The sequence below is a fragment of the Stylophora pistillata genome, chromosome 5, assembly GCF_964205215.1.
Source record: "Stylophora pistillata chromosome 5, jaStyPist1.2, whole genome shotgun sequence".
In the NCBI taxonomy this organism is placed as follows: domain Eukaryota; kingdom Metazoa; phylum Cnidaria; class Anthozoa; order Scleractinia; family Pocilloporidae; genus Stylophora; species Stylophora pistillata.
The window spans coordinates 37,531,565-37,556,174 of record NC_142523.1 but is presented as its reverse complement, the minus strand read 5'-3'; the positions used below and the strand labels follow the sequence as shown (position 1 = coordinate 37,556,174).

General features: G+C 39.1%; 3 protein-coding genes, 1 long non-coding RNA gene and 3 pseudogenes across 8 annotated transcripts in view; 6 read left to right on the top strand and 1 right to left on the bottom strand.

Annotated features, from left to right (window-relative positions):
• The window catches only part of LOC148731831 (uncharacterized), a 1,695-nt pseudogene extending 656 nt beyond the window's left edge, over positions 1–1,039 (top strand).
• LOC148731827 (collagen alpha-1(III) chain-like) overlaps positions 1–21,693 on the bottom strand; it is a 27,363-nt gene extending 5,670 nt beyond the window's left edge. Inside the window, exons 1-3 of one of the 3 annotated variants that reach the window (XM_088760713.1) lie at positions 21,567–21,693; positions 19,647–19,792; positions 18,206–19,129 (exon numbers count right to left, since the gene is read on the bottom strand). In XM_088760713.1, coding sequence (XP_088616839.1) covers positions 18,489–19,129; positions 19,647–19,758 — 753 coding nt within the window. In that variant the 5' untranslated portion in view covers positions 19,759–19,792; positions 21,567–21,693 and the 3' untranslated portion in view covers positions 18,206–18,488. Of the gene's footprint in view, positions 1–18,205; positions 19,130–19,646; positions 19,793–19,934; positions 20,125–21,566 lie in introns of those variants that run through there. The other 2 variants (XM_088760711.1, XM_088760712.1) reach the window with 2 other exon arrangements.
• LOC148731830 (uncharacterized) lies at positions 1,149–4,021 on the top strand (annotated as a pseudogene). The gene is made up of 2 exons (XR_016002078.1): positions 1,149–2,994; positions 3,199–4,021. The product of XR_016002078.1 is annotated as an uncharacterized LOC148731830 (transcript).
• LOC148731829 (uncharacterized) lies at positions 6,482–9,514 on the top strand. The gene is made up of 3 exons (XM_088762128.1): positions 6,482–6,954; positions 7,873–8,018; positions 8,347–9,514. Exons 1-3 carry the CDS (start codon positions 6,881–6,883, stop codon positions 8,988–8,990), a joined length of 864 nt encoding a protein of 287 aa, XP_088618254.1. The 5' UTR covers positions 6,482–6,880; the 3' UTR covers positions 8,991–9,514.
• On the top strand, positions 11,819–14,203 carry LOC148731828 (uncharacterized). Its single transcript, XM_088760708.1, has 3 exons — positions 11,819–12,004; positions 12,878–13,023; positions 13,213–14,203. Exons 1-3 carry the CDS (start codon positions 11,937–11,939, stop codon positions 13,854–13,856), a joined length of 858 nt encoding a protein of 285 aa, XP_088616834.1. The 5' UTR covers positions 11,819–11,936; the 3' UTR covers positions 13,857–14,203.
• LOC148731825 (uncharacterized) lies at positions 15,230–24,610 on the top strand. 2 transcript variants are annotated; one of them, XR_016001478.1, is made up of 3 exons: positions 15,231–15,882; positions 23,787–23,818; positions 23,934–24,610. It is a non-coding gene; the product is annotated as an uncharacterized LOC148731825 (long non-coding RNA). The 2 variants fall into 2 exon arrangements; XR_016001479.1 differs by lacking the exons at positions 23,787–23,818; positions 23,934–24,610 and adding an exon at positions 16,968–17,196 and having other exon boundaries at positions 15,230–15,882.
• LOC148731826 (uncharacterized) lies at positions 20,903–22,754 on the top strand (annotated as a pseudogene).

Genomic DNA, 24,610 nt, shown 5'->3' with positions numbered 1-24,610 from the left:
AATAAACCATGCCTCGATTTCAGTCCCAAATTTAGAGGTTATTCAAATTGTCATGTTTTTTCAAGATCATTATATCATCTCATGATCCTATATCGGTTAAAATAGTCTTAAGCACTTTCGTTCCTTGAGTTAATTGTATTTCCGCTTTGGGGGTACATTAAAATGTGTTGACTGTATTTTCATCATTCAAATTCTCCATAGGATTATCCAAAGAATTTTCAGTGTTGAACTGTAAAGACCTGAAACAGAAAGTTCTCTCAGCCGAGTCAGGTGTCTGTTGTATAGACCCAGATGGTGGTTCTCATGGTAACGCGTTCCAGGCCCTCTGCGACCAGCAGACTGACAGAGGAGGTTCGACACTAGTTTGGAGTTACACTTTTACAGATTACTCTAACTTCAACAGGGGATCTAATGCTGTCACTCCTCGTCCATCCTGGTCAGCTAGCGCTGCTAACGTTCGAGTGTCCACAACAGTTCCACTGAGTGAAACGCATTATGAAACTATTAACTTTGCTTTATGGAGCGGCATGGGTAAGGAATTCCTGATCAAGAGCAACATCAAGAACTGGATTGCACGCAGTGAAGGCACTGGAAGTATAGTGCAACAGAAAGGGGGCTCTGTCACTTGTAAAATAGTTAAACAGGTTTCCGGCAAGTGTCTGGGTGCAATGCCGAACTTTTTAAGGCCATATGAAAATGGAATGATTCTTGATGATGGTCGTGGTGGCAAAATTTCCTATTTTTTTGATGGTTCCACAATTCTTGATGTGGAATATCCAGTGCACGACCCATGTGGAAAATCTCAAGCAAATCAGTCCAAAGGGGTGGCTAACCCACATGGGAATATTTTTGTTCGTTAGACGTGACGTTGATTTATCACTTTGGCTACACGAGCTATTTTCCTATATTGCATAGCTTATATAGTGCAATAGCTCGATTTTGCTTGTTTTTAGCAGTAATGTAATATCCGTGAGATCAAAACCTCGCTTTTAATTCAATAGCCTGAAAAAATTGAAAATAAACATTATTTGACAAGAAATCACTTCTTTCCCACATCAATAGTGCCGACCGTTATTTAATAGTTTTGTAAACTGTGCTCTGATCTCTTTTACTGAAAACAAATCAAGGATACGGTAACCCACTTGACACTATTAACTCTCTAAGATAAACAACACGTGATCTCTACCAACAAGTCAATACACCACCATGCTAAGAGATGTTGAGAATAGAGAAGAATATCAGCTTTAAAAATAAAATGTCAAAATTTAACACCGGGTTCAAAGAACTATTGCTCTGGACAAAGTATAGCAGACGGTGAAGAGAGGTTACATTCACAATATGAGAGTTGATGGTTAAACAGCTGGAATTTCTTTTCTTTTCTGGGATTGCACTTAATCCAAATAGCTCATGATGAGAACATTTATGGCATATTCCTTAACATCTCCAGTAACATCCAAAAATTCGAGAAGATCCAATGCCGCACATGAGAAAAAATAATGACATAGAGGGGGTAAACAGCTGTTATACCCGTCTTAGTATTTTGACTCTGTGTTCTCATTCAGCAATACCCATTTATAAAAGAATCGCATCATTGAATAAAATCTCGCATTCTGATTGGTTAGCGAAGCCAGGTATTTAGTGTGGAGTTGCGAGTTGAAAACAAGGCTAAGTGATATTGTTTCGCATCCACGTGATATTGTTTCGCATCCACGTGATATTGTTTCGCATCCACGTGATATTGTTTCGCATCCACGTGATATTGTTTCGCATCCACGTGATATTGTTTCGCATCCACGTGATATTATTTCGCATCTACGTAAACATAACAACTTTAAGTAATGCTTCTTCCTTTTTTTTTTTTTTTTCTCATTTTTATTCAGTTATGCGATTCAGTGCGATATCGGTTTTCGCGTGCAATCTAATGCGGAATTCCCTCGTCAAGTAATGAATTTTTCAATAGAATTTCCTGAAAGAATTAATTAACAACTGATGATAATCCTGTCAATATTTTCTAATTTTTGAGGCAAAGCTCGCCTATTTCATTACGATCTAGAAGGGTTTTTAATTCATTTCAACCAACACCTACGTGGAGACAACAAATTACAGTTGTGCAGTCTCGATACAGCCCATCTGCAGCAAGAGGCAAGTGTTGCCATCTGAATTCGGATACCAAGCACGACAATGCTTCACTACGTAATCACTACTTGGTTTTTCTTCTCAACTTGTAGCCTGATCATTTCAACGTCAAGCTATAAGAAGCGTTTTGTTTTACTTTGGTAAAAATGTATTTTATGGTAAACTGTCTTCACGGAAACCTTATGAGCCATCGCTCTTTGAAATAGGAGTTATTTCTATTTGTAAAGCTCGGTATCGCCATACATATATTTGTGATAGTTTCAATTTTCCCTCACGGTAATAGCAACCTACTTATATTTTCTATCATGGCGTTCATAGTGAGTTATATTTTCCTCCAGCTTTCCAAAGTTGGAACTAGTCTAGACATGTATGGTATGTACTCCAAGATCCACATGGGATAATTGAGTGACTGAAAAAAAAAAATTCATGCAAATTTCAATCGGTTCTCGAGTAACATCGGTGATACCACTGATTTAATTACACTACACACCATTTTTGGTCGAGAAAACTCGCAATATCCTTACAACCAATCAAAAACAGAACCTACTCACTCACGCCCTCTTTTTGCGCCTGAGAAGATGGGTAGTAAGAAAAGTAAATATGAACCTCTTTTACCAAAACGACCTTTAAATTATAATGTTAACAAATCCATTTGATAACCAACATATCATACTTGATCTCTTAAAACTGATAGCTTTCCTTTGTTTCCCAGTGGGCAGGATCCTTCAAGGTTTAAAGTGCTTGAAATGGACCCAAACGGAACACTTTACCTTAACAAAACCTCATTTCTCTGCATAAACGAGATCATCAAACGCCTGACTGAAGGAAAACATGAACTGGTCGAACCAGGAAATTTAGGTAACAAATAAGCTTTGCTTTAAATTGAGTCTCACATTTCAAGGCTGATTTAATTTGTCATGTTCGTTGGAGATCGTGTATCATCTCATGTGTCGATATCATTTCAAACAGTCTTAAACATTTCCGTTACTCAAAGTGATTTATTTCCTGCGGGGTACGTTAGAATTGTGTTGACTGTATTTTCATGATCCAAATTCTCCATAGGGCTGTCGAAAGAACTCGCGGTGTTGAACTGTAAAGACCTGAAACAGAAAGTTCCCTCAGCCTAGTCAGGTGTCTACTGAATAGACTTAGATGGTGGTTCTCATGGGAATGCGTTTCAGGCCTACTACGACCAACAGACCAACGGAGGAGGTTGGACACTAGTTTGGAGTTACACGTTACAGATTATTCAAGTTTCACCAGTAACAAAAATGCTGTCAACCCGCGTCCGTCTTGGTCAGCCAGTAGTGCTGACGTTCGAGTGTCTACAACAGTTCCACTGAGCGAGACACATTATGAGGCCTTGGACTTTGCTTTGTGGCGCAGCATTGGTAAGGAATTCCTGATCAAGAGCAACATCAACAACTGGATCGCATGCAAGGAAGGCACTGGTAGCTTGGTGCAACATAAGGACGGATCTGTTAGATGTAAAACGGTTAAACAGGTTTCTGACCAATGTTTTGGTGTAGTGCCGAACTCTTTAAGGTCATTAGTATTGGAATGATTCTTTCCAGCAGCAGTACTTATTGTTACTTTGAAGGTCGCACAACTGGGAGTTGGCCAGTACATGACCCTTGCGGAAAGGCTCAAGGAAATTTTATAAAAGGTGTGGTGAATCCACACGGAAATATTTTTATTCGTTAAACCTGACTACAAGGGTTATATATATATGGAATGAAAATTATTTTAAATGTGTTTTGTAATCCTACGTAATATCTTTGCTTTTGGTCGCCAGTTTGTAGCAATATAAACGTTTTCAAGACTGAAAATTTATGTAATATCTACGACATAATGAAAAGTGTGCAATAAAATTTGTTTATTTTTAAGGAAATCAATGCATCAGTTCATTTCATTTTTTACTTAATCTTCCCAGAAAATATTGGATACTTTTATATTATCTTTTTCATCACTTTTATTTCTTACTACAGGACAAGCCGGCAAGCTCTTACCCTTCGACTCCCAGAAGTGATTAAAAAGTAATTTCTCTCCAATAGCTCAGTTCACATCGCTCTTACGTTTTATTCATAAGAGTCTGTTTCTAGGCCGTGATGCAGCCCATGTTTTTACAAACAAAGGCCAGTGAAATTCAAGCAAAAGGAACTGAAATGACCGTAAAAACAAATAATATAACTGGGAGGATATCAGGAAACTCGTCCAAATTAGGATAAAGTGATTTGATTTTAAGACCAACACTCTGTAATTGCGTCTTACCTTTAACAAGTTGCTGTAAATATTGAATACAACTAATGAGGCGTAATTTTGGCAAGCAAGTGCTCAATATTTTCTTAGAAAAAATTTTGTTTTAAAGGAAGCGGATTTTACACCGGGGGGGAGTGAAAGTAAAAAAAAACTGGGAGGGGGTGAGGATGGAGGAATGAGTATAAGTATTATTTCGCCCCCTTCCACGCCCCCCCCCCCCCCCCCCACCCCAACCGTCGACTCTAACTCCAACGGGCAGCCAAAAATCTATGATAAATAAAAAATTAATTCAAGAAAGGAAAAGTTAATAGTACCTTGAGGTCGAGGAGAAAACGAAATAGTAGATCATTACATAAAACAACATCACTCGAGTGTTACTGATCCTGAACTGATCGATGGGCAAAATGGAGTTTCTGTCGATCCTTTGCTCGAAATTTAAAACTGCAATACCTGCGACCGAGAAAAGCGCTATTAAGTGTTAAGAGTCTTGAAAGAAACGAGATAAAACTCGTGGTAGTTTATTTTCAGTCTATATCCTGAAATTAATGACAGTATTGATATTTTGACGGTGAGCGAGAAGACCATTTGCCCTGGGGGGGTTATGAGACGCAATATTTTCCACGCTCGATAATTATCAGGAAAAAATACTTTAAAAATTTTCACAATTCATTGGGAAGAGATAGTCGGTGGAAAAAATATAGGCCAGCTAATAAATCTTTCGTATTTTAAGGTAATATTGTGCCGACTTAGTTTATAATTTTAGAGATAATTAATAAGCCGACTGCATTAACGTATTTCAAGTAAACAGTCTGATACACATAAAAATTTATTAATATTCCACTGATCAATTCTAGTTATTGAAGAAACTTTTAATTTCATATTTCGATACAAAAATAGGCAACCATTATCTTCCGGTTGAAAGAAATTTACCAAGTATTTCCTTAGGATTTGACTGCAAAGCCATTTTACGGCGCTGAATTTTAGACATCTTGCAGACTCAGTTTGTCTTCGGTTGGTACCTGAAATAGTCACGTTCGCAAAATCCACGGTCTTATGTAAATTTATGACCAAGCCAAACTAATTACTGCATATGACAAACAATTTTGAAATAAAACAGCCAACAGAAAGTAAATCTTTTCTTGGCCGTTACTATAATCACGGACTTTCTAAAATTTCCCGGAAGTCTTTTGACTCTTTGGAAACTTTATTTCTGCACTTGTCTTGCGATGGCTGAAAACTGTTCGAAACAATCTGAGGCCCGAGCCAATTATTCCTAAAGGAGACTGATGTACCAAGAGTTGTATGACTTCTTCCTATATCTAGTAAACAGCTGAGCAAGCCCCTGACTTTTATGACAAGAAAACAAGCTTGTTCTCTGAGTTGGAAATCTGGTAACAGCAATTTAACGTTTTCTCTAGCCACCGATCGACGAGTTCCATTCAAATTTTCTAATAGTTGTGTTTCTATCACTCAGACATATGAGCTTTCTCTGAGTCATGCTTGCGTGTGGAATTCTTACTAAAAGTCCGCAGTAGTGTACAAACTACGAATATTAATGTTAGACTATTAGTCCTCGATGCTGATTTCCTAAAGGGGATTTTGGGGATAGTGGTGTTGGGGGAAGAGGGCAGGAAGTTGAATATAAATTTGTCTACTCCATAAACATCATTGACTGTCAATAGAGCTTTCCGTTATATAATTAGCTGTGCTTTGATCTCTTATTGATTGAAAACAAATCACGAATACTGTACGTTACCCCCTTGACCGTTTTATGTTAACTCTCTTGGGGTAAACAGTACGTGATTTCGTGCTAAAAAAACAATGCACTGCCATGCAGACAGGTGTTGAGAAAAGAGAAGAATATCAGCCAAGAAAGATCTCCAGTTTTTCACCAGAATCTAAGATTAACTTCAGTTATAAAAAATAAATCGCAGACAGTGAGGGGACCTTACATTTACATCATGAGCGATAAACAGCTGAAATTTCTCTCTCTATTTTTTTTTTAATCAGATTAATTCTAAGTAGTTTACCACGAAAAAGCAGCACGTATTAATTGTGCTGTTTCTAACTTTGTGTTCTTCTACCCACTCCCCAAGAGATACTGCACCGTCGAGACATTGTAGAGAGGCAGACGTCCTAACTGGTTTGGATTAAAATACGTTGTTAAACATTCACGACTTCAAAAGACTTAGGAGGAATACTAGCTTTTACATAGCCGTCTTAGTATTTGAAACTGCATCCTCATTCAACGATGCCAAGTTTTATATCAGCGAATGACATGTAAAATTAATTAACAGCTGATGGTCATCTTGTCATTTCTTCTTCATTTTCCAACATAACTCAGCCTATTTCGATGAGATCGAGTAAGGTTCTTAATTCAGTTTAACCAACACCTACATCAGTCAAGATTTCAACTTCACCTTGTGCAGTCTCGAGACAATCCACCCGCAGCAATAATCGCGTCAGTACCATAACAAGCTCGACGATGCTTAACCACTTAATCATTGCTTTGTTTTTCTACATACACTCAATTTTTTGCTTAACCATCTCATCGTCAAGGTAAGGTAAAGGTTTTGTTTTACTTGGATAAAATGCACTTTGTAGTAAACCTTCTGGGCAAAATCCTTGCTGACCTTTTCGCTTTGAATTAAGAGCTCATTTCGATCTACAAAGCTCAATATCTACAGAAACAGGCGTAAAATTTTCAACTTTTCGTCATGATAACTGTTGTTAATTTCTTTAATGCCTTTCATAGCGAGTAATATTTTCCTCTTGCTTTCAATGGTAGATACCTCGTCATTTACATGGAATGACTGAGTGAAAACTTATTAATTCAAAGCAATTTTCATTTAGTTTTCGACTGTAATCTACATGGATTCCAGTAGCTGTACTTAACGATGCCTTTTAATTGGTCGCATCCATCCTGCGGCATCATAATTACAAGACCTCGCAAGGATTCTAGCAGCTGGCCAGTTGTTATATCTGGGATCCATAGACCCCGTACAATCGAAACCTGAATTCTCTTTCAGCTTTCACTCTCTTCAATTGCTTTCTTTACATTTTTTTGTTAGAAGAATCGACTTGCCACCGCAAAGGAAACTGATCTTATCAACTGCAGGAAACCGTTTTGTAGAACTAATTTAGTTTTTAAAGATGAAATAAACAATTTTAATATAAGAGAAAAATCGAGTTTCCAGATGGGATTTGAACCCACGACCCTCCGTGATGTAGTCGGATGCTCTAACCACTGAGCTACAGCAGACTCTAGGGTGAGCAAGGGTCAATTAGTGGGTATTGACTGGAACCGCATGACGCGGCTACACAGCCAAACATCAGCTAACGCATAGAAGCTCACTAACAGCATCACGCTGTCACATTAAAGCATCACATGCATTAAAGCATCACATCCAGCCAACCAGCCCCCCAAAGTGAGCACTTAATTTAGTTCTTTTAATTTAGTTTTCCTTCATTTCTTAGCGGGCGGGACCAGCCAAGATTTAAAGTACTTGATATGGACCCAAATGGAACACTTTATTTTCACAAGACGTCGCTGCTGTGTACGAAAGATATTATCAGGCGATTGACTGAAGGAGCATACCAACTCGTTGAACCAAACAATTTAGGTAACAAAAGATTCATTAATTCCAGGAATGTTATCACTTTAAGCAACTTTGTTGAAGAATTAAAGAAACCGAATTGAATAGATTAAAATGTTTCCAAGATTTTCCTTAATTCCCTTTTTTTCACAAGAACGTCAATTTTATTTAAGCTTGATTTACCACATTGAAACTTCTTTCCAGATAATTAGTGAATTACATTATTTGAAGCAAAAGGGAAATCCGTTTCCTTTTCCCTCTTGGCAGATGCCATGCCTGCCTTTGAGCCACAGCGGACTTCTACTGATTTGTTATGAAGGTCAGATGAGTTGAAATCACTTAACCGTTCTTGCAGGATTGTCTAGAGAATTCGCAATGTTGAACTGTAAGGACCTGAAACAGAAAGTTCCTTCAGCTGAGTCAGGTGTCTATTGGATAGACCCAGATGGTGGTTCCCTGAGTAATGCGTTCCAGGCCTACTGCGACCAGCAAACGGATGGTGGAGGCTGGACTCTAGTGTACAGTTACACTTTTACAGATTACAATAATTTCAAAAAGGGACCAAATGCTGTTATCCCTCGTCCATCTTGGTCAGCCAGTAACGCTAACGTCCGAGTGTCCACAACAGTTCCACTAAGCGAGACACATTATGAGGCCATGAACTTTGCTTTGTGGCGCAGCATTGGCAAAGAAACCCTGATCAAGAGCAACATTAACAACTGGATCGCATGCAAGGAAGGCACTGGTAGTATTGTAAAGCAAGAAAAGGGGTCCCTTTCTTGCAAACTCATTAAAAAGGTATCTGACCAGTGTTCCGGTGTAGTGCCGAGTTCGGTAACGCCCAATAAATCAGGGATGTTTCTTTCCAGCGGCACTCTCTATTATTACTTTGATGGTGACACAAGAGATAGCTCTCCAACGCATGACCCATGTGGAAGAGATCAAGCCAACCAGTTGAAAGGTGTGGTTAATCCACATGGAAATATTTTTATTCGTTAAACTTTTCGTTGAGGTCTATACGGGTTCTATGCGTAAAGTGCAATTATGTATATCCTTGGTTTTCAAGGGTAAAATTCCGACATCCAAAATAACGAGGGCTATTGCAGTTTCACCTCCGAAAAACCTCGTAAACGTGAATCTTTTGTTCCCTGAGGATTAGAAACTTAATAAAATGTGTTAAATGACTGTTGATCTCATGTTCACATTGGATAACTAATCATTTTAGAAGCCAATCAAGACAACAGAAGTTTACGTTAAATCTATGTCAGACATTTAAGCGAATAATTCATCAGCGGAAAACCCCTAAAGACCTGAAACTTGAGAAAATTGTTTATTAATCAAATCGATCTTCAACAGTAGCCCACTCTTTTGGCGGAAGACATTTCGATTTTAGGTTTCGATTGCGTGACAGTGAAAGTCACTAATTTGCACCAATTTTGAGTTTTAGCTAAGTATACTTAACAAAGAAAACATAGCCGTTTACATTCAATTTGAAATAAACATTCTAGTGTTGATGAAATCAATTATGTTTGTGTTCCTCGATTCCTAGTTATTATATTGATTCTTCTGCACGCCCAAGCGCTTTGGCACGCTTCCTTTTCTTTCAATAACATACAGATTTTAGTATCCACTTTCGACTCTGGGTACATTTACATGATACACCACTAACGTCTACCAAACCTAATCATGTGTATATACCATGCGATTTACCACGTAAATTTATGGGTTTTGCCCGTGAAAACAAAACGAGACTTTAATATTCTGACTAAATACTCTAATAGAGAGAAAAAAAGGTTCTTTTCTTAAGAAGAAAACTGCAAACAAGAAATTCCGGGGTTTTTCTACTGGCCAAAGTCCCCGGGTTCCGTTTACAAATTTTTCACCTATACTACATGAGTTCTGTCTCTATCACTCTGCTGAGCTTTCTCTGAGGATTCCTCCGCCAGACTTTGACACAGATCGCTTGTTTGTGATCGTCCTAAGAACTCGAGGGGATTTCGAATTAAAAACCTTGAGTTGTTTAGAAACGAAGAGCATGATAGGAGACTACTTGTCAATAACAACAACATTCTTTATTTGTACTCCCTTGCCTGTGTTAAGTTAAATAACAATATTGAAAATAAATAGAGCACCGGCTGTTTGGAATAGTCATAAGAGCTAGCAGAGACAACAACATTAAATGAAAATAAATTAAATAATATTGTATATTTTCTTCACTTACATGAACGGGTTTTTCAGAGAACGACGGTGGAGGCGATGGGAGAAATGGGATAAGAAATAGTTTACTACATAGACATCACTAACTGTCGATTGATCTTTCTGTAATCTGTGCTTTGATCTCTCCTGGCTTGAAAAGAAATCACTGATACTGTAATCCCCCTTGAACCTTTGAACTATCTAGGGTAAAAATACGTGAATTCATCCTACAAAACAGTACTTTGCCTTGCCGACAGATGTCCAGAGTAGAAAAGAACGTCAGCTAAAAAATATCTCCAGATTTAACGCCAGACTCTAAGAATAATGTTTGTGAAAAATGTATGGCGGACAGTCAGGGGAGGTTACATAAACACCATGAAAGTCGATGGTTAAACAGCAGGAATTTCTTTTCTCTTTTTTTTTTCTCTTTGAAATTGGATCTATTCCAAATAGCTCCTGACGAAAAACATTGTGGCACGTTTGGATATCAAATGTTTACAGCGGCGCGTAATATGCTGTTTATCAATACATACATATATACATACATACACACACACACACATACATACATACATACATGCATGCATACATACATACATACATACATACATACATACATACATGCATACATGCATACATGCATACATACACACATGCATACATACATAAGCTTTATTTATACACGGTATCACGGTTTCCCACGAACGAGATTACTGTGTGGTGGATGTCCTCCCCTGGGGTGGGATGGGTGAGTGTTGCTCGGCATGTTAGCATGTATTGCTAGGGGCCAGTTCAGCCTCAACAACCCGAGTTGAAATAAAGTTACCTACCTACCTAACTCAGGGGTGAAGGGTAAACACCGAGGGGTGAGGGGTAAACACCGAGGGGTGAGGGGTAAACACCGAGGGGTGAGGGGTAAACACCGAGGGGTGAGGGGTAAACACCGAGGGGTGAGGGGTAAACACCGAGGGGCGAGGGGTAAATACCGAGGGGTGAGGGGTGGGGATGAAGGGAAATAAGAATGAGGGATGGGAAGATGTTGAGAAGAAAGCGTTGGGGCCAGGGACTGGTTGTTTAGACGAAGTTTAGCCGTTGTTTAATAAAACTGCGTTCTAAACTATCTCAAGTTGAATTTTGCTGAATGTTTGAACATTTAACCTAACTCGATAGTGCAGGCTGCATTTTCCGGCTTCAAAGAGTTGTCTAGGAATGAAGAGATTATGAGCCGAGTCCCTCAAATTATAGGCATGGACTTGCGATGTTGTTTGAAAAAGATTATGAAGGCGAAGTAAAAGGTGATCATTGACCGCCTAATTGATGTACCTCTCATCAAATCCCCTCCCCTCCCCCCCCATAGGTACAGTACGTCTAAAACGATGGAAGAAGAAGGAATTCCCAGTTCATTTTAATATCGTGCCTCGTTTAACATCGATAATTTGGGAAGATCCAAGGCCGCACGTGAGACAAATTCCATAGCAAGAGTAAATAGCTTTTACACCCGTCTAAGTATTTGACACCGAATCCTCATTGAGTGATGTCCGTTAATTTTTAAGTTTACTGAAGAATTAATTGGTTAACGTCAACTAATAATAATCCTGTTTATTTTTGCATTTTTCAGCCTATTTCATTCCGATCAAGTAGGGTTCTTTATTCAGTTCAACCTACACCTACATGAACACTGCAACTTAAACTTGTGCAGTCTCGAGACAATCCATCTGCAGCAAGAGACGAGTGTTGTCAAGCTTAACAATGTGCAACTACGTATTCTCTACTTGGGTTTTCTTTTCAATTTGTAGCTTGACCATCTCAACTTCAAGGTAAGATAGTAGGTTTTTTTAACTTGAATAAAGTGCACTTTATAATAAACCGTCTCGACAGAAACCTAACTAAACAGAACGCTTTGAATAGAGTGTTTACATGGATGAACAAGCTTAGCATTTGCAATTACGTGCGTAAAAAATTAAACGTTTTCGTCATGGTAATAATAAACTACTGTAAGTTATTTTCTATAATGCCGTTCGTATTTATTTACAGTTTTCCTCTCCCTTTCCATAGTCGGAACGAGTCTAAACATGTTTAGCACATACCTTGTAATCCGCACGGGATGATTGAAAGGAAGCTAATTCAAAGTATTTTTCCAATTACAATGTGTAGTATTTACTAACTTATTACTAATACCCGCCAAGACTAGCTAATGCTAAATGCGGGTTGTGTAAATTCGCTTTTAATGTTTCATGAAATAATAATAATAAAACAGATAAACAGATTACAAATGAATAAGAGGGGAGTAAGTTTCTTAAGAAACTGTGTTGCTGCGTCGGTGGAGGTAACAAGGTAATTTGGTTGTATCAACTAAGCTGAAATAGTAAATTGGCCACCGTAAAAAGATAAAAAGCTGACCTTTCGAGCGTTAGCCCTTAGTTGTAGACAAAAAATCCGGGATTCCAAAGGCTTTACATGACCACGCCAACTAATCAGTCTAGAAAACTCACGCTATCATCTCAGCAAATCAGATGCAAGACTTACTCGCTTGCGGCGGCTTTGTTATATTAATGTCTAAGCGAGGGTGGGTAAGACAAGTAGGTGGGTAGCTCAACTGACCTCTCAATTTAACACTGCCATTCAGATTATTATTGATAAACACAAATTATACAATCTCATTGAACTGTAAGTTTTCGATCAATTCTTAGCGGGCGAGATCCTTCAAGGTTCAAGGTGCTGGAGATGGACCCAAATGGAACACTTTATCTGCACAAAACTTCACTGCTCTGCATAAGCGAGATTATTAAACGTCTGACTGAAGGAAAATATCAACTGGCTGAACCAAGCAATTTAGGTAACAATAAAAAATGCCATGATTTGAGTTTTAAATTTCAAGGTCACTTGACAAGCCGTGTGTGTTAGAGGACATGTATCATTTATCATTACACAGTCAAAAACATTTTCGTTCTTTGAGCTAATTTATTTTGAGCAGGGAGGGTTAGAAATGTGTTTACTATATTTTCATCATTCAATTTCTACAAAGGATTGTCCAAAGAATTCGCGTTGTTGAACTGTAAGGACCTGAAACAGAAAGTTCCTTCAGCCGAGTCAGGTGTCTATTGGATAGACCCAGATGGTGGTTCTCATGGTAACGCGTTCCAGGCCTACTGTGACCTACAAACAGATGGTGGAGGCTGGACTCTAGTTTACAGTTACACTTTCACAGATTACGCTAGTTTCGCTGGTACCAAAAATGCTGTCACCCCTCGTCCATCTTGGTCAGCCAGTTATGCTAACGTGCGAGTGTCCACAACGGTTCCACTGAGCGAGACCCATTATGAGGCCATGGACTTTGCTTTGTGGCGCAGCATTGGTAAGGAATTCCTGATCAAGAGCAACATCAACAACTGGATCGCATGCAAGGAAGGCACTGGTAGCTTAGTAAGACAGAAGGGCGGGTCTGTTAGTTGTAAGCTGGTCAAACAGGTCTCCGGGCAGTGTTCTGGTGTAATACCGCAAACATTTGGCGTAGGATCTCGCGGATCGGTCTTCTCCGGAAGCGGTTCATACTATTTTCTTGATGGTGACACAAGGAATGGATGGCCCACCCATGATCCGTGCGGCAAAGGCGATGAAAATCAATTAAAGGGCGTTGCTAACCCACACGGTAACATTTTCATTCGATGAAATCATGACTGCCACTTAAGAACAGCTCGTAAGTGTCTTTATATCTCCATTTCTCAAAAGAAAGCTGTAGCAAAGTCCTAACTTCATATAGAAGTATTTTTTTTTTAAATTATTCATTAGGCTGCTAGAAATCGAAGAGCAATGTGGGTTGCATGGTAATTAATTCAATACTGTTCCAATTCTTACCCTCTCTTTCATATACACTTTACGGTCTATGTGTGTGGTGGAAATAAATTAACATGATAAAATTCATTAACAGTGTAGTCGGTTGAGTAGGATTTTATGATTTACGAGAACTTTATCACTTTTGGATACTTCACCATAGACAATAAAATGTTGGAGCTTTCTACTCTGCTAAGGTATTTTTCACAGAAACTTCGTCAGCTCACTTGACATGTATTCTGTGACCTAACTGATCAACTTGTACGAGTTTGGGACAAAAAAACAATTTTAGACAATTTAGTTCTCCAAGATAATAACAGTGGCACATAATATGCTGCTTATTTACCTCTCTCCCGCCCCCTCCCCCACTTCCCTCCTGCCTCCAGGAAGTAACAGTGGCACATAATATGCTGCTTATTTACCTCTCTCCCGCTCCTTCCCCCCTTCCTCTTTCTTCCAGGAAATAACAGTGGCATATGATATGCTGCTTATTTACCTATCTCCCGCCCCCTCCCCCCCTCCTTCCTACCTCCAGGAAATAACAGTGGCATATAATATGCTTCTTATTTACCTCTCTCCCTCCCCCTCCCCCACTTCCCTCCTGCCTCCAGGAAGTAACAGTGGCACATAATATGCTGCTTATTTACCTCTCTCCCGCTCCTTCCCCCTTTCCGCTTTCTTCCAGGAAATAACAGTGGCATATGATATGCTGCTTATTTACCTATCTCCCGCCCCCTCCCCCCCTCCTTCCTACCTCCAGGAAATAACAGTGGCATATAATATGCTGCTTATTTACCTCTCTCCCTCCCCCTCCCCCACTTCCCTCCTGCCTCCAGGAAGTAACAGTGGCACATAATATGCTGCTTATTTACCTCTCTCCCGCTCCTTCCCCCCTTCCTCTTTCTTCCAGGAAATAACAGTGGCATATGATATGCTGCTTATTTACCTATCTCCCGCCCCCTCCCCCCCTCCTTCCTACCTCCAGGAAATAACAGTGGCATATAATATGCTGCTTATTTACCACTCTCCCGCCCCCTCCCCCTCTTCCTACCTCCAGGAAATAACGGTAGCATATAATATGCTGCTTATTTACCTCTCCGGGATGCTGCCTTCACCTCCCCCCTCCCTCCTGCCTCCAGGAAATAACAGTGCCATATATGCTGCTTATTTACCTCTCTCCCGCCCCCTCCCCCCTCCTTTCTACCTCCTGGAGATAACAGTGGCATATAATATGCTGCTTATTTACCTCTCTCCCACCCCCTTCCCCCCCTCCTTCCTACCTCCAGGAAATAACAGTAGCATATATTGTGCTGCTTATTTACCGCTCTCCCGCCCTCACCTCCCCCCTCCCTCCTGCCTCCAAGAAATAACAGTGGCATATGATATGCTGCTTATTTACCTCTCTCCCGCCCCCTCCCCCCCTCCCTCCTGCCTCCAGGAAATACTCTACCACTGTATACATTGATCAAATGGAAATTGCAACGAATTTTTATAAACCTTCCTGTCAAAAGTTGGACGCAAGCAAAAAGATTCCACATAGGAGATGAAATTACAAAATTTAGTATCCTCGTGAGCCTGGATCTTCTTTCATTGTTTGCCATCGAGTCACAGGAGAATTTTCTGAAAATTGATTGGTTGGTAATGGGTGTTCCTGTCATATTTTTATCATGCAATTTTCTTATGACTGAGTCCAGCTCTTTATCCAGTTTACCCAATACCTACATCACAACTACAATTTCAAGTTGTGCAATCTCGAGACGAGCAATACCATCTGAATTTCGATGCCAAGCAGGACAATGCCTAACCAAGTTATTATTGATTTGTTTCTCTCTTCGTTCTGTGGCTTGACTTTCTCGACGACAAGGTAAGATTAAAGAGTTATTGAGCATGATTTAGGAGCAGTTTGTGATCAACCATCGCCCCGAGCAGTACGGGTTTAATTCGATCTGCAAAGTAAGTTCAGTATCTTTCGTGAACTGACTAAACGAGTGACATGATGAATTCCTGAAAATTATCCATGCTTTTTTTTTGGCAGAATTGCATCGCGGGCAGGCGTGTAAATTATCAACAGTTCCGAGTTCAAATCAGATCAAAATAACTGACATTATTATCTAATTGTGCTTCGTAGAGTACAAATAACGCGTGAGACGAGTACATATATCACGCGATATTTGTACTCCAGAAATATCCGCCAAATTCGCCCGCACTGAAATAACAATTTGGTGTGTTGGATAATAGATCTCTGATTAGATGTTTTTTATACATACATACATGCACTTTATTTGGTATAGCAGGTTGAATTAAGGCAGCTAAAAATAGCTGATGTGGACCTGCTGTTATTTTCACGAGTTGTGCCGTATTTTGACGAGCCCGTAGGGCAAGTCAAAATACAAACTCAGTCAGTCATAAAAATACTCAGCGATGCCACACAATAAAACGTCTAAGTGTTCCGGTGTAGTGCCAAACTCAGTTGCGCCTGATAGTAAAGGGATTGTTCTTTACAGCAGCGGCAATCTTTATCATTACTTTGATGGTAACAAAGGTCAAAGTTGGCCCACACATGATCCATGTGGAAAAACTCAATCAAATCAATTGAAAAGTGTGGCTAATCCACATGGAAATATTTTTATTCGTTAAACTAAACTAAAAGGGTCGTGTGGGCGGCGTGAGAAGTGATTAAATTAAGGCATGTAATCTTATGTAATATCCTCTCCTTAAGACTTGGCTTAGTTTGGGTTTGCTGGTTTTAGCAGTAATCCAAGACTCCTGAAACACGAAACTTCTATTTCATGTATAACCTGCTCAATAACATGCAATTTAATATGGTTGTTTTAAAGAAAGTTTTCATTAATCTCTCAGCCCATTAGTTTCCGTGAGTCTCAGCCTTCAGGGTTTGTGCCTTCTTAACTAGAAAGCATAGTATTTTAATATCCTTTTCACTACTTCTAGTTTTTGCTGTGGAACACCCTACCAAGCTTAACAAAGAGTACACCGTGCCTTTTGGGTTTTCTGCAAGCAATGAAGACTCTTTTTTTTTACGACTAGCATATTCCTGTAATGTGGCGCTCAACGTAGTACCACATAATGAAAATCATTCTTGTTTTCTCTTACTAGAACTGGATGGACCCCTTTTGACAAAATAGCGTACTACCAAGGCAGACTCTAGAGTCAACTGTTAACTCGAACGCATTCGATAAGCCGTGATTAAAAGTTTAATTTAAAAAGATCTGGTAATTGCTATGATTTGCGAAGCGCGTTCCAAATAGATTGACTAAGAAACGTCACTAGACTCAAAATTTTCCTGGGGAATCTTTTTCTGCGCTAGTGATGTTTTCGCACCGAAACATAGGGAGCAATGCCCCCCTTAAATGTTTGCTTTGCAATGGGGATCACAGCTCCCCTGAAGTTTCCCCCCGCCTTGATTCTGGATTGGTGTATCACCAGGGAGCGGGTTGGAGAGGCTCCCATTTTTTTAAATTCAAAAGCACAGTGGGAACAAAAGATTAATAATTTCTTTTCTTTGAAAACAATCATATCCTTTGTAGTTAATAGGCGTTTTGCAGTTAGAGATCACGTGCATAGATACCGCATAGCAACGCCATCCTGGAGAGCAAGCACTCCAGTGATCTCAGACAGAATAGAGGTCACAGAGGTCTGCATTCGAACATAGAATGCAGCGGATAACAGGTCAAAAGGAATCCCAATTCGAGAAATCCAGTCAGAAGTAATCAACAGCTTCCCCGGAGTGTATCAGCAGCAAAATCACAACAAAATTGATTTGTCGCCGATACACTTCAAGGAAGCTGTTGATTAAAACTTACAAGATTACTCGAACTGGGATACCCTTTAACTTGTTATCTGCTGTATTCTTTGTTTGAATGCAGTATGCAGTATGCAGTATCGCGTTGCTATGCGGTATCGAAGCACGTGATCTCTAACTACAAAAGGCCTATTAAACTGATGTTAATCCAGGAACTTTTTAAATGCAAACTCAGGACTTAGTGTTTTAAAAATAAAATATTGATGAACGCATTAAAGCGCTAAATAATATTTCTAAGGACTTTTCTGGAAATAATGACCATAGGCCACAATTCTAGACATCATTTTAGAAAAACGTGTCATCAACATTACATTACCCATTTTGTGTGATTCTCTTCTACGTTACCTTCTTGATTTAAAACCCTCAATAAAGTAAGGCACTGATATCCTATAAAGCAAGATATCATCTTTATTAGCTTTGAAACTTCTGAGCAGAATATTTCAATTTTTCCCTTTACAAAACAAAAAAACCTTAAGCACTTAAAACTCTCCTATGTCCTCAACGCACAAAAATGTCCCCGTGTGGTTTTGCCACGTTTGAAAAGGTCAGGCACTGATATCCCATAAAACAAGGACCCATCTTTATATAACAGCCTTGAAACTTCCTCACAAAGTACGCACGCTTCAGCTTTGCAAAACTCCTTTAGGCTTTCAACGGATAAAAATGTTTCCGTGTGGGTTTTGAACGTTTTTCAAATGGTCTGCTCGATATCTTCCACAAGGATCATGGGTAGGCCAATTCCTCTTCGTGCTCCCATCAAAGTAATAAAATTGACCTCCATTAAATGAAGGCCCAGTCGCGTAAAACTTCCAGAAGTTTGGTGCCGCGCTGCCACAGTTCTTAGCAAACTGTTTGACCAGTTTACAGTGGATAGACCCCTGATTCTGTTTCACTATGCTACCAGTGCGTTCCTTGCATGCGAACCAGTTGTTGATGTTGCTTTTGATCAGGGTTTCCTTACCAATGCTGGACCACAAAGCAAAATCCATTGCCTCATATTGAGTCTCGCTAAGTGGAACTGTTTTGGACACTCGAACGTTGGAGCTGCCGGCTAACCAAGATGGACGCGGGGTGACAGCGTTTGATGCACTCTTGAAATGTGCGTAATCGGTAAAGGTGTAGCTGTAAACCAGCGTCCAACCCCCTCCGTCCGTTTGCTGGTCGCAATAGACCTGGAAAGCGTTACTTTGGAAACCACCATCAGGATCTATCCAATAGACGCCTGACACGGCTGATGGTGATTTCTGTTTGAGCTCCTTACAGCTAAGCGCCGGGAAGTCCTTGGAGAAGCCTGTTGAGTTAAGAAAAAAAAAAAGATAAATGCAAGTTCAAAGAAAATTAATAAACTGTCCGCTTTTTATCGAAATTTTCATGATATACTTCATTCAAGAAGGAGTAACAAAAAAGGTTTGGTGTTGAAGCGGAAGAAGAGGAATTTGAAAAAGCAGTTTAAAAATATGAGAACTCTTTTAAGGTACATTCAGGATGTATGTTTTATTTCTTGACCAAACAATTTCGGGAAGGTACTTGACAGACACGTATTTTAAAATTCCCATTCACAACAGGAAGATAACAAAACATATAAAAAGTGAAATGCATTCCTGGCGACATTTGTTCTCTAATAAGATTATACCGATGCCTTAAACTGTGCGAAAGAGCAGACATATTTTGAAATTTCTAATCGTGACAAGATGATAGTTAACGAGCTACAAGGTAAAAGGGCACTGGCATTCTTGTCGCTCTCAGCTCGCTTTTCTTAGGTTTATCATTATATCGATGTCTTAAAAAGGAAAAGGAAATTCTCTTACCCTTTTTGCTCTGTTCTGCCAAACTGTACGTCCCATTTCTCAATCGTTTCATTACCTCGTTCTTGCATAGTAGCGCCGTCTTGTAAAGATATAGATTGCCTTTTGCATCCATGTCCAACACTCTGAAACGTTGCTGATCCACTCCCCTAGAGTCGGAGATCAGAAACAAACAATTCTGTGAGAAACGTTTGGTCTGAGTTTTTTGCAATGAGAACAGCCACAAGCAAACGCACTCAAAAATCATAAGTAAGCTGAAAATTCATTCAATTGTGAAAACGCTAATTGTACCTCGAGGTCGAGAAGAAAACAAAATAGAAGATCGTAAAATAAATCAACATCGTTCAAGTGTTACTGATCCTGAATTGAACGATGTCAATTGATCGCTGGGTAAAATGGAATTTTGTTGGTCGTTTGGTCCAAATCGAAGTTGAAATACAACTGACCGACTAACGTTGTTTGAAATGTTCAGAGTCCTAAAAGAAACAGGATAAAACTCGTGGTAATTTATTGTCAATCTCAATTATCCATGTCATCCAATTAATGACGGCTTTTCGGTAACAGTATATTGAAGTTTTGACAGTTAGCGAGACCACCCTGGGGGAGTTTGTATTGAGCAAGCATGATTTTTCCCGGAGAATGACTATCAATAAAATTTATTTAAAAAATCAAGTTCACAATTCATTTAGAAGAAATAGTTCAGGAAAGAATCTAGAGCAAGCTATTAACTAGTTTTTTTTTTTTTTTTTTTGTAAGATTTTCTTGTGCCAACTTCGTTCATAACTTTCGAGATAATTAAGGCAATTAAATATTTCAATCAAACTTATGCCCATGAATACTGATGAAGTCTAGTTAATCAAAGAGATGATTTCGATACAAGAACGAACAACTGATCTTAGTAAATGCCATTATTTTACGGTTGAAAGAAAATCTCCAAAGCAATTCAAGTTTTAACGACACATACCTCTTTCTTGTGACGTTGAAATTTAGTCATTTTTGGTCACTCGGGTAAGCGTTTCGAAAGTTGGTACATGAAATGAACACGTTTGCGAGTTCAAAGTCATATGTAAATTAATGACCCGGTCAACTTAAATCTGCTTTTTAATGAACTGAATTGAAAAATTAAAGCCTACGAGAATAAAATTCGAAAAGAAAAACTCGACAAAACGTAATCATTCTTTCCATCATGGCTAACTGACACTAGTACGTTCTGTTTTTTTACTTCAGTACTCCGTTACTCGTTACTGCGTTACTTCGTTTTGTAACTTCCCGAGCGCAGATTGATAACATCACAGAGTTAGGTAGCTTCGAGTTGATTTTAACCTTAATAGGAGAAGCGTTTAAGTTGTTAATGTAAAACGCAACGTTATTCTCGGGCGAGTTCCTGTATTAGGGCGTAACTGTAAGAAGTTCTACAGCACGTTTCCAGATTTCCTTAACCCAAGCTTGTAATTCGATCAATTTCCTTGAGTTAATGGCTGAATGGGCACAAATTTAAGCTCTGCACACTGCAGGGAACTTGCGGAAGTCACGATTAAGAGCGTAGGATTATTGCACAGCTTCGAACTCGCCAAACGTAATCAGCCAATAGAAACATTACTAACGAAATCGAAAAATGAAAACACTTTACCTTCACAAAACTTCACTTTTCTTCATAAGCGAGATTATCAAACGCTTAGCTGAAGGAAAATATAAACTGGCTGAACAAAGTACTTTACGTAACAAACAGATGAGTAAAATTTAAGTAAATTTTGTTTCTGCGGGCTACGTCGCTCCGACGAAGGGCTAACGCTCGAAACGTCAGCTTTTGTAATCATTACGGTGGCCAATTTACCATTTCAACTTTGTTGATATATCCAAATTATTTCGTTACTCCCACCGACGCAGCCCCAAACAGTTTCTTTCGAAACTATCAGCCCTTACGTCAGAATGTGTTGACTGTATTTTCATCATCCAAATTCTCCATAGGGTTTTCCAAAGAATTCGCAATGTTGAACTGTCGAGACCTGAAACAGAAAGTTCCCTCAGCCGATTCAGGTGTCTATTGGATAGACCAGGATCAATTAATTAGTTAATTTGGTTAAGCAGGGGACGTTGAAGAACCCACTCACGAGATTACTGTGATATGGTCTGGCCTGTTTACAGGGAATTGGGGGCGAAAGGGCATCTTCAAATAAGTTTTCTCCGACTTTTTCTAAACTGCTGATGCAGTCTGGCCAAAGTCCCCCGCAAAAGTGTTGTGATGCGCATTTGATGATATCCACATGTTAATTTGCGCAATATAAATATTACATTATTATTAAATTATTATGGTGGTTCTCATGGTAACGCATTCCAGGCCTTCTGCGACTAACAGACTGAAAGAGGAGGTTGGACACTAGTTTGGAGTTACACTTTTACAGATTACTCTAAGTTCAACAAAAAATCTAGTGCTGTCCACCCCGTGTCCATCTCGGTCAGCCAGCACTGCTAACGTTCGAGTGTCCACAACCGTTCCACTGAGCGAAACGCACTCTGAGGCTATGGACATTGCATTGTGGCGCAGCATCGGCAAGGAATTCTTGATCAAGAGCAACATCAACAACTGGATTGCATGCAGTGAAGGCTCTGGAAGCATGGTGCAAGAGAAGAATGGCTCTATCAATTGTATGACGGTTAAACAGGTTTCTAATGAGTGTTTCGGTTCAGTACCGAACTCGGTAAGGCCATTTGTTACAGGAATGGTTCCTGAGGGCAGTGGAATTAATTTTTTTTTTTTTTGATGGTTCAAAAAATATGGATAGCCAACGGCCAGTACATGCGGAAAAACTCAAGCAAATCAATTGAAAAGAGTGGCTAATCCACACGGAAATGTTTTTGTTCGTTAAACTTAAGTTATACGAGCTCTATTCTTACAGAACATATCGGAATGGCTTGCGATTTTTTCTTTTCTTTTCACTTTTTTCTTTTTTTTGTTTTTTTTTTTAGCAGGATTCAAATGTCTGCGGAATTGAATACCTGTGTTGTATTTTGATAAATGAAAAATATAAGAATACACAATTCCTATTTACAAGATAATCAATGCTTGATTTATTCCGCCAGTTTAACTCAATTGTTTCCATCAATTCCCGCTCGTCTTAGTCCTCCAGGAGGATATCAATCAAATGATGTCTCTTACGACTAACGTTTAAATTTTGCCTATTTTACGGCTAACGATGTATTTCTTTCCGTCGCAATTCATAGAAAATTTTTGTTGGTTACTTATTTTTCGTCTTGCAGCTAAAATTCATCAATTTTTACCGCTTAGAACTGATCTTTTTTTTTTTTTATCGTTTTACGCCTAACGGTTAGGAAAACTAAGACCGCCCTCTCCAGGGTATTTGCTTTTCTTATTCCGGAGCCATGAATTGAAATCATCTTCATCTATTACTTTCATATATTGTCTTATAATACACTTCTAAACTTGATTTACTGTAAATACAAATTTTACAACGTTAGAGTGAAGCTTTTGCACTAAAAAGAATACGAGCCTTTGATATTCTTGTCTTTGGCGTACTGACAGAATAGGGACCTTAAAGGCCCATTTTCTATCGAGATGCCTTACGCGCCCAGATCATTTTTCATCTATGAAAAATACGCAATTTTCCTCGAAGTTGCGGAATCGCTTTGATATCTTCTTCCATCTTACTAATTAGGGCTATTAAAGTTGCATCTTGAATCATGTGCGAATAACAAACTATCGTAGTATCCATATCAGTAAATAGTTTTTAAGTCTTACATGTATGACGGTGAAAAACGTCATTTGAAAAGTTCATGCCGCCGAAGAAGCGGTCTAGAGGAAGACCGGATCTGCCCGGCTCGGCAAAGGTTATTGACTTCGAGAGTCTGTGTATGATTTATGGAGGCCAAGGAAAACAACAATGGGTTTCGGTAACACTACAGACAGTGCTTTTGCAGAAATGTTATTGCATTGTTCCTAGGATGGAACTAGAGACTCCGGGGAGATTTTTTCGAAGTGAGAATAATTATTTAACTGATTTTTACTTGAGATCCTGAGATATGTATGTAAGCGATCTCACTTGTACAAGTCATTATTTTATAATTGAAATGCGTAAAGTAAATCAGTTTTGGCCAATATTGGTTATTTGTTTATATTTCATTTAGTGTTGAAGCCGAACAATTTCCTTCAACATCAAGTAAGCTTTGTACAAGTTTTATACACAGACTCGATTTGATTTTTCAGTCTCAAATATTTAGCTGCAAATTTGTTTACTGTGTTCTTCACCAAATCTTTGTTTTTCTTTTTAACAGTGTTTGTGAATGACTATCAGAGTTCGCCATTTAACAATAGCGCGATTCCAAAGCAAAAACAAACGACTGCAAAGGATCTCGGATGAAAATGGGCCTTTAAGGCAAACCACGACGGCGACGGCAACAAGGACGGGGAAAAACAAAAGATCTAATGGACAGAACAATAGCTCAGCACATGTGTTTTAAAACTTTGTACATTTCTCGACCGTCCTTTGCAAAACAACGACATGAAATCAACAAAACTTGCGTCTTCTGCAAATGGAAACCGCGACAGCAAATTATTGTAATTTCCATTTGGAACTCGAAGCTGCTTACATACGTTATGCTGAGGTTGAGTTGTGGCGCCGTATGAGACGGTAAACACATGCAGCCATTTTCGAAATTCTCACTAAAACTAGAGATTCATTTTTTTAACAACATCTTCCTTCGCGTTGTCGTCCTGACTAATTAATGTCCCCGCTTCCTAATTGAGAAAAGCTTCTTAACTGAAAACGCAATAAAATACAAAACAACAACCTCATGGTTTCGAATTTTGTTTACTGCATTGGCAACGCCGACTCTTCTCTGATCTCTTCTGGGCTGAAAATAAATCACAGATATTCAAACCCCCTTGACCCTAGTGAGGCAATTGGCGCGCGTTAGATGATACACGACTGGTCATTGCCGATGATCGTAAA

What these genes read in the sequence shown, in the direction of transcription:
- LOC148731828 (XM_088760708.1), top strand. Translation starts at nt 11,937, where the DNA reads ATGTGCAACTACGTATTCTCTACTTGGGTTTTCTTTTCAATTTGTAGC. An exon ending in TTGACCATCTCAACTTCAAG is followed by an intron (nt 12,005 to 12,877) that starts GTAAGATAGTAG and finishes ATCAATTCTTAG; the next exon opens with CGGGCGAGATCCTTCAAGGT. An exon ending in GGCTGAACCAAGCAATTTAG is followed by an intron (nt 13,024 to 13,212) that starts GTAACAATAAAA and finishes ATTTCTACAAAG; the next exon opens with GATTGTCCAAAGAATTCGCG.
- LOC148731829 (XM_088762128.1), top strand. Translation starts at nt 6,881, where the DNA reads ATGCTTAACCACTTAATCATTGCTTTGTTTTTCTACATACACTCAATT. An exon ending in TTAACCATCTCATCGTCAAG is followed by an intron (nt 6,955 to 7,872) that starts GTAAGGTAAAGG and finishes TTCATTTCTTAG; the next exon opens with CGGGCGGGACCAGCCAAGAT. An exon ending in CGTTGAACCAAACAATTTAG is followed by an intron (nt 8,019 to 8,346) that starts GTAACAAAAGAT and finishes CCGTTCTTGCAG; the next exon opens with GATTGTCTAGAGAATTCGCA.